This window comes from Nicotiana tomentosiformis, chromosome 7, assembly GCF_000390325.3.
Source record: "Nicotiana tomentosiformis chromosome 7, ASM39032v3, whole genome shotgun sequence".
NCBI classification, from domain to species: Eukaryota; Viridiplantae; Streptophyta; class Magnoliopsida; order Solanales; family Solanaceae; genus Nicotiana; species Nicotiana tomentosiformis.
The window spans coordinates 124,963,398-124,977,484 of record NC_090818.1 but is presented as its reverse complement, the minus strand read 5'-3'; the positions used below and the strand labels follow the sequence as shown (position 1 = coordinate 124,977,484).

At 33.2% G+C, this 14,087-nt stretch overlaps 2 protein-coding genes across 2 annotated transcripts; both read left to right on the top strand.

Annotated features, from left to right (window-relative positions):
* The first annotated feature begins 423 nt into the window (after positions 1-423).
* On the top strand, positions 424-8,330 carry LOC104097056 (glucomannan 4-beta-mannosyltransferase 9-like). The gene is made up of 9 exons (XM_009603564.3): positions 424-1,306; positions 1,621-1,719; positions 1,946-2,198; positions 4,261-4,371; positions 5,488-5,624; positions 6,125-6,238; positions 6,342-6,541; positions 7,197-7,391; positions 7,678-8,330. The coding sequence occupies exons 1-9, from the start codon at positions 977-979 to the stop codon at positions 7,838-7,840; spliced, it is 1,602 nt and encodes a 533-aa protein (XP_009601859.1). The 5' UTR covers positions 424-976; the 3' UTR covers positions 7,841-8,330.
* A 4,585-nt stretch (positions 8,331-12,915) lies between these two features.
* LOC104097055 (peroxiredoxin-2E-1, chloroplastic-like) lies at positions 12,916-13,842 on the top strand. The gene has a single exon (XM_009603563.4). The coding sequence runs from the start codon at positions 13,035-13,037 to the stop codon at positions 13,728-13,730; it is 696 nt and encodes a 231-aa protein (XP_009601858.1). The 5' UTR covers positions 12,916-13,034; the 3' UTR covers positions 13,731-13,842.
* The last annotated feature ends 245 nt before the right edge of the window (positions 13,843-14,087 follow it).

Below are 14,087 nucleotides of genomic sequence, written 5' to 3'. Positions count from 1 at the left end.
TTTTCATAAATTTAATGAATTATTAAGTGCTAAACCAATTAGTTACTTAGGTGATATGTTACGTTTATATTGTCGCTCCATACTCGAGCTATAATATAGTTTTAAAAAAATCTAAATATCACATATTTTCTATCAAAATAGAGCAAAATTACATATTTTAATTAATTAGAGACTAAATGTTCTTAGTTAACTATTACTAATACCAAAATTAGAATCGATACTCAGGGACCAAAAGTGCTATTATCTCTTTTACAATTACCAAGATCACAATCGATAATGAGGGATCAAAAGTGCTACTATCATAAAATATTAGAACATAGAAAAAGAAAAAGAAAAATAAAAAGAAAAAAGATTAACCAACTCAAACCAGAAGCTAAACTAGAGCTTCTATAAAAAGAGAACCCTCCCTTTATTTCTCTCTCCATCTTCTTCCTTTGTCCCTTTTCTCTCTCTATTTTCTCAGTCACCATTTTTTTCTATATTTTTTTAGCCATTAATACATACCTCTGCTATTATTTCTCTTTCATTATAGAAGCAAATAATAGAAAAATAAGAACATTAGCCTTGGTTTTTGAGCCAATTTATTTTCTTGAAACTAACAGAGAAGAATCAAAAAATCTCCACTTCTTCCTTCTTTCTCATTGTTTTTGTTGCTACATTTTTTGTTTTCCTTTTTTTCTCCATTTTCCATTTGTTCAAAAAATAAAAAGAATCTCGTTGTTGGAGCAAAATATAGTGGTGAGTTTGAGCTTATTGTCTGTCTTCTGACATTCCAGCTCTTGCCTCCATTGTTTTGCTTAAACCAAAAGCAAAAAATTCAAAAAAGAAACATATTCTCTCACTTTTTCTGCAAATTTAAAATATTCACATTTTTCATCTCTTTGAGTTTCCTCTGTTGTTTCAAGAATCCCCTGTTTTTATCATCTGTTTTCTCAAGAATCCCCTGTTTTTATCCTCTGTTTTTTGTGGGCAAAAAATGGAGAGGATTTCGGCAACAACATTGCTTCCTGATACATTTTACGGAACAAGAGATGATATAACCGAGCAATTTGCAATAATGTGGGGACAAATTAAAGCTCCATTGATTGTCCCTCTCCTCAGAATTGCAGTGTTATTGTGCCTTACAATGTCTGTTATGTTGTTCATTGAAAGAGTTTACATGTTTATTGTCATTTCTCTTGTCAAACTCTTTGGTAGAAAACCAGAGAAACGTTATAAATGGGAACCATTAAAAGATGATGTTGAGCTTGGAAATTCATCTTATCCTATGGTTCTTGTTCAAATACCTATGTATAATGAAAAAGAGGTTTGTACTCTTTCTTCTTTTCAATAGTACAATTCTGTTTTACATTATAAGGTTATCCAATAAATATTTATAAATAATTTTTCCTCTAAGATTTATAATCTTAAAAATAAGGCAAATAGACACCTCTTCGTCGGAAAATTATGTTGTTTCTTTATATTTTGATACCCTTTAATAAAATTTCTGCCTTCATCACTTGACATGATAGTGTAAAAATTATTTATGCGTCGATGAAAATTAATTAAACTCTTTTTCCATTTATTCAAATTTTGCAAGAGCATGACCTTAGTTTAGACAAAAACTTGATGTTTTTTCAGGTTTACCAGCTATCAATTGGAGCTGCATGTGGACTTTCATGGCCATCTGATCGTATTATAGTACAAGTTCTTGATGATTCAACAGACCCCATAACCAAGGTATTGTAAATAAATGTAAAAAAAGATTTGATAAATTCTTTATTTTTAGCCGTTCCCAAGCCGATAAAATATATATATATATATATATATATATATATATTTATACTTTTTGGATAGTTTCGGCCAATTTTATTTTATCCTAAAAGGTTTTTTGTGAAAATTTAACCTTTTTGTCATTATAGAAAAACCCTAAAAACCCTTTTTGTGATACTTGAAATATGTGCAGAATTTGGTGGAAATAGAATGCCAAAGATGGGCAAGTAAAGGGATAAATATAAAGTATGAAGTGAGAAACAATAGGAGTGGTTACAAAGCAGGAGCTTTGAAAGAAGGGTTGAAACATTCCTATGTTAAGCAATGTGATTTTGTTGCTATATTTGATGCTGATTTTCAACCTGAGCCTGATTTCCTTTGGCGTACAATTCCATTTTTAGTTCACAATCCTGAACTTTCCCTTGTTCAAGCTCGTTGGAAATATGGTAAATTTTCTTTTTACTTATTATCCAGTTGTTGTCATTACTTCTTCTCATTTTTTCTTTAGTCGAAGGTATGTCGGATAGAGTCTCTCAGCCTTTTCAGGATAGACTATCTAGACAATTTGCGCAAATTTCGATTATTCTGTTACACTTAAAATGCTAAATAAGGGGATTCATTAGATTAAATGTGCATTGCACGAGTAGTTAGTTAAGATCTTTTGTACAAGAGATCTCGTTCTAACAGTTTTTCCGGAAAGATTCTCTCTTATTTTTAGGACATGAGTAATTTTGTCCACTAAATCTTATAGTCAATGTCGAAGAAGTCATCTTTCTCTTTCTCTCTATTTGTCTTGTCACATAATTTTTATTCATTTAATTAATTGCTAGGCTATACCTTAATTTATCACTTTATTAGTATAATAATTATATCTCTTTAATCATAAACAAAAATAGTAGATTGTCTTATATTACTTGGTCAAATTAACTCATCAAAACTGTCGGTCACTTTACACACTACCAATTCTTGTGTGTGTAATGATGTACAATCTTTTGGTAGGTCAGCTCTTTTAGGCCACATTGAGTGTTTGTTATATTTGGTTGCTCATGAAACTTGGCCCTAGTAGTTAATTGGCTATTCTATAAAATTGAAACTTTTTAACAAAGAAACGAAAAAGGGTCATTTTTACCCCCTTTACTGTTGAAAATGAGCTATATTTATCACTCGTTTCAACTTGCTAATAAATCCACCCTATCGATGGGAGTTGGAATAAGTATTTGGCCAACTTTTTTTTTGGGTCAAAAGTGTTTTTGGCCAAAAATTAAAGTGTTTGGCCAAGCTTTTAGAAAGAAAAAAAGTGCTTTTGAGGAGAAGCATAAGCAGAAAAAATGTAACTTTTCCCCAAAAGTATTTTTTTGAGAAGTACTTTTGAGAAAAATACACTTAGAAACAGTTTTCAAAAGCTTGGCCAAACACTAATTACTGCTTGAAAGTGTTTTTCAAATTAATTAGTCAAGTTTGATTCTCACCAAAAGTACTTTTTTGAAAAGCACTTTTAAAAAAAATACTTAACAAAATAAGCAGATTTTAGAAGCGTGGCCAAACAGGCTATAAGATTGAATGGTTCTTTTCGTCCAATGACAGCATGACACGTGGACTTTCAAGGCTGGGATAGAGGTTTAATAGATGAAGGGTAAAAATAAGTAAAGTATAATGATAGGGGTAAATTTATTTGCAAAGTAAGGGATAAATATAATTTATTTTTAATAGTAAAATGGATAGTTATGGCCTTTTAGTGGGAAAAGAACTCTATGTCAAAATAGTGTAATTGTGAAATTTTTTTTGCTGAAATAATCAACCGTGTGAAAATTTGTTTTGTCTGGTGCAGCTGAAAAGAAGAGGTGATTAATTAGAAAAAAATGTATTTGTGGTTTCGTAAGAGGCACTTTATATTATATATAGGTTTTTTATTGGACATAAATGCCCCTATCATTTTTGGACTGTGAATGGAAGCTTTTTTAGTACCTTTAAAAATAATCCAACTAGATTTTGGGGCCAGGGGCTGCCAAGGAAATCTTTTATATTCTTTTGATGGGAAGGCCAGTTTTGGAATTATATTAATTAGCACAAGGGTACATTTGTCCTTTTGTCTTATACCTTTTTTCCTTTCCAAAAGTAGCCGCCAACTGGCATGTGCTATAGGAATAGTGGACCTCAGACCAATTCTTTTACTAACCGACACTAAAAATTTTCGGACTTTGAGAATTTTCGTTATTTAATTTTTAAAAATATATATATTTTTAGCCGCTGACAAAATAATAGCTGATAAAATATATATATATATATATATATATATATATTTTTATATATGTGTATTATTTATATATAATATATATTTTATACATTTTTTTGCTAGTAAATGCAATTAGTTTTGACCGACCGGTCAATTTTGTATTTTGCCCTTAAATTTAATAGGTCAAATTAAATATTTCATGTAAATCAATTTTTAAAAAATGTCCGTTGGAAAATTATGGTAATACAGTTGATTTTTGGTGGGTGATTTTGCAGTAAATGCTGATGAATGTCTAATGACAAGAATGCAAGAAATGTCTTTGGATTACCATTTCACTGTGGAGCAAGAAGTGGGCTCTGCCACCCATGCTTTTTTCGGATTTAATGGTATTAATTCTCCATATTAATTACTCTTCCTTCACTTTGAACTAATTTTATTCTTCCGTTCGATCACTTTTACTTGTCATGTATACTAGAAATAGAATTTTAATTTTACTTGTTACTTTACGTATATCAAGAGAAGACAATTTTTTTTCCTGTTATACTCACAGTATTTATTACTCATTTCAAATCATTTTCTTAAATCCAATAAAATATGCATCAATTAATATGGGTATCATGATAACTTATATACTTCATTTATTATTTCTTAAAGGGCGTGAAAAGTCAAAACGTGCCAAGTAAAAGTGAACGAAGAGAGTACTATAATTATTGTTTTGATTACAAACCCTTTTGAAATCACAAGCAAGTTAAGGGTCAACATATTTTTTGAAAATATGTCTAAATTAGTACTCCCTCTGTTCCCATTTACTTGTCTCGTTTTGCTTCTTGAGCGTCCATTTGATTAATTTTTTAAGCTAAATTGGATTAGATTATTTTAATATTTTAAAGTTAAATTTGAATATTCGAAAACTTTACGAAAAGTATTATAACTTGCAATTTTTTTCATACCAATATTGTATAAATATATATTAAAATTTTGGTCAAAATTCATGTAGTTTGACTCTCGAAAAGTGAAACATGTCGACTAGTAAGAGGGAGCGGAGGGAGTAGTATTATGTTTTGGGAGACAAACTCTCATGAAATTACAAACATGACATGGACTTAATCTAACATGTTTCTTGAAAATGGAACAAAAAAATTTCCCCAGTTTCAAGAAACTTGTGTATGCTGCAATGTTGGGAATTTCTTTCCTAAACCATGTTCATAACTTTAGATCCAATGAACTGGACAAGTTAATAACATATTTATTAAGCATTACTTCAAATTTGTTTTGAAAATGCTTTTCTTGAGCCGATGGTTTATCAGAAACAACCTTTTTACCTCACAAAAGATATGGTAAGATCCGCATACACCCCACCCTCCCCAGACCCCATTTATTGGATCACACTGAATATCTAGTTTAGCAATGGTCCAAGAAAATATTAATTTAGCTTGTTCTGTGAATTATGTGTGGTCCAATAAACCTATATACTGAAAGTTGTATGTGGAACAAAAACACAGGGACTGCAGGTGTTTGGAGAATTGCTGCAATAGATGAGGCTGGAGGTTGGAAAGACAGAACAACAGTTGAGGATATGGACCTCGCTGTCCGTGCTAGTCTCAAGGGCTGGAAATTCTTGTACCTTAGTTCTCTCATGGTACATATTTCCCCCCATCTGACATTTCTTATCCGTTGTCTCAAAATGATAAATCTTTTTTTGAGACGAGGGTCTATCGGAAACTCCCACTCTATCTTCTCAAGGTGGATATAAGGTCTGCATACACACTATCCTCTCCAGACCCCACTTGTGGATTTTACTGGGTTTGTTATTGTTATTGTTGTTGTTGTTGGCATAACTAGTAAAGCTGTTGTCATGTGACCAGGAGGTCACCGGTTCGAGCCGTGCCTCTTGCAGAAGTGCAGGGCAAGGTTGCGTATGATAGACCCTTATGCTACGATTCCGTGCATAGTGGGAACTTAGTGCACCGAACTGCCCTTTTGTTGTTATTGTTGTCTCGAAATAATAAATAAATGCTATACTATATAGTGATTTAGTTATCATGTACTTAGTACTATACAAACAGAGTAAATCACATCTAGTAACGTCAAAGTCGCTGCTGTTAATATAACATGTAACGTGCTCATTCGATCATATAGGTAAAAAATGAATTACCAAGTACGTTCAAGGCCTATCGTTATCAACAACATCGTTGGTCATGTGGTCCAGCAAATCTCTTCAGGAAGATGTTTATGGAGATTGTAAGAAATAAGGTAACTCCTAAATTACCATTGCCATATTTCAATTTCTTAGCCAACTAACTGCATAGTATCTAAGTACACATTGAACATTTTTATTGACTTTGTTTGCTTGCAGAAAGTGTCTTTGTGGAAGAAGGTTCATGTGATTTACAGCTTCTTCTTTGTGCGGAAGGTCATAGCTCATATCGTTACTTTCGTATTCTACGTTGTAGTATTACCCGCCACTGTATTAGTGCCTGAAGTTGAAGTTCCGAAATGGGGAGCTGTTTACATTCCTGCTATCATAACACTACTCAATGCAGTTGGAACTCCAAGGTCAGTTTACCTTATACTTGTATTAGATCGCCCTTCACTTAGTGCGGAGGTCGAGAATCAGGATAGAGAGTTAGGGGGTAGTTGTGCGTATTTTTTTCCATATCTGTACTATTAATATTATTCTCGTATTTTCTTACTAAGATTTTTAGTGGTACCTGTTATTTTGTTTTGCTTGTTATCTTATTATCTTGCTGTTAGTACATGTTATTTCCTTTGCTTGTTATCTTATTATCTTGTTGTTATTACTTCCTTGTTTCCATGGCTTTTTTAATACCATATTTGTTTTCAACTCTGTTGTGACTATGCTGTCCTTGAGCCGGGATTTATCGGAAACAGCCTCTCTCCCTTTACGAGGTAGGGATAAGGTCTGCGTACACATTATCCTCCCCAGATCTCACTTGTGGGATTACACTGGGGTTGTTGTTGTTGTTGTTACATCGCTCTTCGCTTACTTGATATGGCTATGATCCTAACAGTTGAAAGTTTACATGATACATTAGATTTTAAGATCATTAAATATTCAAACATGCATTAGCAACTACTTGATAAATATGCCTTGATTGCCATTCAAGGATCAAACATTATCTTACTAATTTGTCATTTGGTTACGAAATCTTGAAATGTTGAGGTTTTGCTTATCCTGAATTGAAAACAGGTCACTCCATTTGCTGGTATTTTGGATCCTTTTTGAGAATGTTATGTCACTACATCGAACAAAGGCCACCTTCATCGGCTTGTTGGAGGCAGGAAGAGTAAATGAATGGATTGTGACCGAGAAATTAGGAGACGCTCTCAAGTTAAAATCAGCTGCCAAAGCATTTAGAAAACATCGAATGAGGCTTGGCGACAGGTAATTATATCTCATCTTACAAATATGAGTTAAACTTTTTTTATAACAGCCTCATTTGTTCCGATATTTTTTGGCTGCTATAGTGAAGTGCTATTATAGAGAACATATATTATAATATAACATAAAAATAAATTCTGACAAAAATTTAGCTTTTATAATGAATAACTGTTATATAAGAATGTTGTTATAGAAAGATACGACTGTATGAGATTTTTGAAGACTTAAGCAACTCAATTTCTTGAACAATTTGTATGACTAAACTTTCCTATTGTTGTATTATCGACAGGATTCATTTGTTAGAGCTTGCTGCTGGTGCGTACCTCTTCTTCTGTGGATGTTATGACATTGCCTTCGGAAATAATCACTATTTCCTTTACCTCTTCATTCAAGCATTTGCTTTCTTCATAGTGGGATTTGGTTACGTTGGCACATTCGTGCCTAACTCTTAGAGGGTGTTCGTGAACTGATTTTAGGGTATGAATCTTGAGCTTTTCGCCCTGTGCTCCACTCCGTAGCACAAAAAGAAGTGGCGTTTTCAGTGGCGTTGCGCCTCTGCAGTTTAATTCTCCTCCATTTTCTTGCTTTTGGGTGTTTTTTTTTTTCATTTGTAAAAAGAAGAAAAGTTGGTTATTCTTTTAGGTTCAAAGCATAAAAGGATTTGAGCCGTGGCTCGAATCTTGTTTGTTTTCTTTGTGTATATTCCAGAGAGTGAAGTGCTATACAGTAGAACAAAACAGTCCTATTGTTAAATGCAGCAGCACACATAGAAGATAGGTAAAAGAAAGAAACAAGAAAGTAAAAGGGATAATGACTAGTGCTAAGAGGCACAAAGTAGTAGCTGAATCTGTTGCTTTTTTTCTGTTTTTGCTTTCCTTCTCAGATGTACTTGGTTTCAATACAGTGTAAAAGTTTCAGAGATATGTTTCCATTTTTCTACCATTTATTGTTTCAGCTAATGGTTGATTGAAAGGGACATATGACCAACAATTGATATGGAAGTGAAAACTGGTATAAAAGCATGAAATCAGAAAAGATCATTCACTAATTTTGCCAAGTATGGACAGGTTGTGCCAAGGTTTAATGATTGACCAATACTCCATCTCACCAAACAAACATCTACTTATGGCATAAGATTGAGTAAATGGAATATATATAACACTCTGATTGCCTCCACTAACACTTGCGTACTTAGGATTTTTATAATCATTGTCACAACTTGAAGAAAAGATAAGTGGTATCTTTTTTGATGTGTTTTTCAAACATTTTTTATAAATATCTAGTAAAAAATTTCACAAATCATCCCGTAACACTTCATGGACAATGTGTACACGCCGCCCCTGTCAATAATGATAAAACCACTCAAACAATCATGCGATGTTGTTTCTATCACATTTAATAATGCTTTCTACTACTAGTAATGCTACTTACTACTACTTTTTTCCTGTTATTACTCGTTTGCTACACCTTAAAAATGAGACTTTTGCTTGTCCAATTATGTCATTGTCAACACTAAAATTTAGTATTTAGATTTGGACCATGATTAAGGACTTTGAACTTTGGACTGCTACTGGTGGGCATAGAATGTGTGCAAAAGAAGACCCATTGGGCTCAACATCATTTGTAGAGACTAGCTTTTGCATCTATACCCGATTTTAGGATCACAATTTAATCTATATCCACTTTTCAAAGTTTGCAAACCTACCCATTTTACGATCAACTTCAGACTTATCGAGTCTGAAGTCAAAAAAAGTTAGTCTGAAGTGAAAAAATTGTACTTCAGATTCACTTAAGGCAAATAGATATGAAGTGCAACAATGGTTTCATGCACTTGAGGCCGATAAGTCTGAAGTGAAAAATTGCACTTCAGATACACATAAGGCCAAAAGGTCTGAAATGCAACAAATATTTTCCTACACTTAACGCCAATAAGTCTAAATTGAAAAATTACACTCCAGGTGCACTTAAGGCCAAATAGGTCTGAAGTGCAACCAATGGTTTCATGCACTTAAGGCCAATAAGTCTGAAGTGAAAAATTACACTTTAGATTAGGGGTGTCAATGGTTTGGTTTGGCCGGTTATTTTATAAAATTTATATCATACTATTTTTCGGTTAATTCTACTATTTACAACCAAAATTAGACTTTCTAAAACCGTGCCAATCATGTCGGTTTCTATTCGGTATCGGTATCGGTATGATTCGGTTATTTTTCGGTTATTTGTTTAGTGTCATATAAAAGTCACTAGTAGAAGTAGAATGCCATAACCAACATACTTTTATAGGACTTCACAAAACTCCCTGGATATTTTTATTGTTCAAAGGATGATGAATTAAGAAAACATGAAAGATGGTCAGAGTATAGATCCATCAATTATTCTATAGCAGTGTAAAAGAAACTAATCAAAGACAAAGAAAATATAAATCACACGAGTTGAAAGATATGAACCAAGTTGGGACTCAAGAATAAAGTCTATAGAAGATTAAATATTTCAAAAAAATAAATCTAAATCATACTAAATGAAACATATTCAATACATTGTAGTTTGCTACTCATAATTATTATAATACCTTGTGTCTTGCTCGTGAATATGTTACAAATAATTTAATTTCAATAGTATAATAAGTTTGGAAATTAGGATTTTGAGTTTACTTGTTGGCTTGTAACCGTTTTCATAAATCCACAGCCCAAGAAAGAATTTAATGCTTTGTTATTTTTAAACGTAATATATAAATATATTTTTTACATCTAAATTTATTCGATATGGTTCGGTATTTTTCGGTTTATTTTCATAAAATAAAAAACCTACCATAATTATCGGCACAGTTATAGATTTATATTAAAACATGCGATTTTATTAAAAGAAACTTGAAAATCGGACTGGTATGGTACGGCTCGATCGGTTTAGTCAGTTTTTAAATATCCATTGACACCCCTACTTCAGATGCACTTAAGGCCAAAAGGTCTAAAGTGCAACAAATATTTTCCTACACTTAAGGCAAATAAGTCTGAAGTGAAAAATTACACTTCAGATGCACTTAAGGCCAAAAGGTCTGAAGTGCAATTAACGTTTTTATGCACTTAAGGCCAAATAAGTCTGAAGTGTAAATTATCGAGAAACAGAAATTTGTTCTTCGAATTTTAACAATCCAATATACTATTTAATACCTAAATCTACTTCAAATGAGCTCAAATTTAAAACATAACCTCCAAATATCATCAAGAACAAACCACAATCATCAATTTGCCAAAACAACAATAAATCTAACAAACCCATTTTGTAATTAAAAAAAGAAAAAGAAAAAGCTTAAGCAATAGTAAAAAATAAAGTGCCACAACAGCTCACCATTGTAAAATATCATAAACTACCTTAAAATATGGTCACAAAAACCATATAAATTCACTCCCGAAGAAGAAGAAGAATGCCTCAAGTTGTTTCAATAGTGGGTATAAGTTTAAAAAAAATTAAAAAGTAAATATAAATTAAATAGGGACGACCAAATAGGGCGACCCGTGCAATTTTTAACCTAACTGCCCTGCCAAAAGAGCGAGCAAAAGGTCATAATCACGTCTATTCAAATTATGCAGGATTTTAGTAATTCATTTCAATCTCTTTATAAAGCTTCCATTATAGGTATATATTCCAAATATATATAACCCTTTTTTTAAACATTTAGACAAAACTGAATACTAAAATTCGAAATAAAATTAAAGAAAACATTAATCCGTAATATTCTAATATCACCTACCAAGTTTCATTTTTGCTCATTTGGACCTCCTGTTGTACCTCGTTGGGCTGTGCATATTGTGGTAAATACTGAAATCAAAAATTTTGGTATTTGGTATTCGATATGGTATTTGGTTTATGTTTTAAAAAAAATTGATATTAGGTATAGTATTTAATATTTTAAAATAAAATACCGAAATACTGATACCGTACCAAAATATATATTATATTACACAATTATTAATTACATAAATATAAAAAATCTAAAATTTTACTTTTTTTTATTCTCTAAGTTCATCAATTAACTCTAAGCAAGTAACAAGACATTTCTAATGATCAAATTTATTCATTTATGTACATTTTTCTCTCTCTGGGTTGATATTTGCTGGTTTTGGACAAAACTTTTGTCAACAAACGTTTTGAGTTTTGTACTTTTGAATACTTTAATTAAGAATATTACAGTTTATAACGCTATCCACTAGTTAGTATTCAAACCTAATAAACCGAAGTTACCGAACCGAGTAAACCGAAACCGAAAGGAAATAAACCAAACCATACCGAATTTAGTTAGGTACGGTATTGGTATAGAAACTGAATACCGAACCGAAATATTAAAATATCGTACCGTACTGATCGACGAACACCCTAGTACATCACCAATGTGTAGTGAGTGCCTCTTTATTTATTTGGGCTTTAAACACTCTTAGCTTGCCAAAAATAATTACAATCGCTAGTCAAATATATGAATTATATATATTAATTATGTATAAAATGTTATTTATATGTTATACATTAATATACAACTAACAAACCCAGTGTAATACCACAAGCGGGGTTTGAAAAGGATAGTGCGTACGCATACCTTACCCCCACTTTAAAGATAGAGAAGTTGTTTCAGATAGACCCTCGACTCAAGGAAAAATGGAAAGAAAGTAATAGATTTGAGTAGTACTAACAACAAGATAATAAGAAAACAAAGCGAAAGGAATAACATGTAGTAATAGAAATCTAACAATAATAGAATACAAGGCCAACACTACTACTACTACTACTACCGTAATGACCAAAAAATACTCTCGACGACCTACTAACCCTCTACCTTAATTCTCGACCTCCATACATTTTTATCAAGGGTCGTGTCCTCAGTAAGTTGAAGCAACGCTATAACCTGCCTAGTCACCTCTCCCCAATGCTTTTTTGGCATCTCTCTACCTCTTCTCAGACCCACCAAGACCAACCTCTCGCACCTCCTGGCATATGTGCTTCTCTTCTTCACATGCTCAAACCATCTAAGCCTCGTTTTTCACATATTGTCCTCCACTGGAGCCACTCTTACGATGGCCCGAATATTTTTATTTCTAATTTTATTAATCCTGATATGCCCGCACATCTATCTCAACATCCTCATTTCTGTTACTTTCATCTTTGGACATGAGAGTTCTTAACTGATCAACACTTTGCCCCATACAACATAGTCGATCTAACAACCGTTCTGTAAAACTTATCTTTTAAGTTTAGATGGCACGTTCTTATTACATAAAACACTAGATGCGAGTCTCTCTCTTACTCACCCCACTCTAATATATATATATTTGGATTATTATTTTAAGGGTGGCTATTGTGTATTCCTATTTATTTTCTAATTTGTTATTCAAACCAGTCTATTTATTCTCCTCTATAAACCAGGATTCTTATATGCAATTAATTATTAACAGAAAGTAAGGGATCAAGGCCAAGTGTCAACCTCCCCACTACAATCTTTGCCACCTCTTCAAAAACCAACCCTTTCATAGTTTCTTCTGTCCCCAAAAAAGTGTCCAAAAAGCCAAACAAAAGCCTAGTCTTAAGGTCATAAGCCGCACATCATAATCTTCTACAACTCCTCATTTTCTTCCAACACACACACACAGAGCTCAAACAATGGCTGCCACTGCCACCACTGCTGCTTCCTTCACCCTCTCAAAACTCCTAAAATCCTCAACCCCAAAATCCTTATCTCTTCTTTCCCCAAAAAGATCCAATCTTTTCACCTCCTCTTCCCATTTCTCTCCTCTCCCACTCAAATTCAAACAACCCCTCCACCCCTTACACTCTCTCAAACACTCCACCATTTCAAGAATCTCCGCCACCATATCCGTTGGTGACAAACTCCCCAATTCTACACTTTCTTACTTCGATTCATCCGATGAACTCAAGACCCTTTTAATCTCTGACCTCACACATGGCAAAAAGGTTGTTCTTTTAGCTGTCCCAGGTGCATTTACACCAACCTGTTCACAAAAACACCTTCCGGGTTTCGTGGAAAAATCTAAGGAGCTTAAGTCAAAAGGGGTTGACACAATTGCTTGTATCTCAGTCAATGATGCATTTGTAATGAAATCTTGGAAAGAGAATTTGGGTATTAATGATGAGGTGTTGATGTTGAGTGATGGAAATTTGGAGTTTACTAAAGCTATAGGTTGTGAACTTGACCTTAGTGATAAGCCTATTGGTCTTGGTATTAGGTCTAGAAGGTATTCTATGCTTGTAGAAGATGGGGTTGTTAAAATCTTGAATTTAGAGGAAGGTGGGGCTTTTAATGTTAGCAGTGCTGAGGATATCCTCAAGGCTCTTTAGAAGGTTTTTTAATTTCTGAGGCTAAATCTTGGTTTTTAAGTTTTACTTAATACTGAATAATACACTTGTTTTTTTGGAGATTATGAAGCTTAGTTATAAATCTGTTTTTTTTAAGGGAGTCTCGGTGTAACTGGTAAAGTTGTTGCCATGCCATGTGACCAGGAGGTCACGGGTTCGAGCTGTAGAAACAACCTCTTGCAGAAATGCAGGATTGCGTACAAGACCCTTATGGTCCAGCCCTTCCCGAATCCTGCGCATAGCGGGAGCTTAGTGCACCAGGTTGTCCGTTACTTATAATTGTGGTTTTTGGAATGTTTCCTCTTTTATGTGTTTGGAATGTTTTACTGTGATGAGTTT

Coding starts and splice junctions, on each gene's coding strand:
- LOC104097056 (XM_009603564.3), top strand. CDS start 977: ATGGAGAGGATTTCGGCAACAACATTGCTTCCTGATACATTTTACGGA. Junction 6,239..6,341: donor TGGAGATTGTAAGAAATAAG/GTAACTCCTAAA, acceptor GTTTGCTTGCAG/AAAGTGTCTTTGTGGAAGAA. Junction 7,392..7,677: donor CGAATGAGGCTTGGCGACAG/GTAATTATATCT, acceptor TATTATCGACAG/GATTCATTTGTTAGAGCTTG.
- LOC104097055 (XM_009603563.4), top strand. CDS start 13,035: ATGGCTGCCACTGCCACCACTGCTGCTTCCTTCACCCTCTCAAAACTC.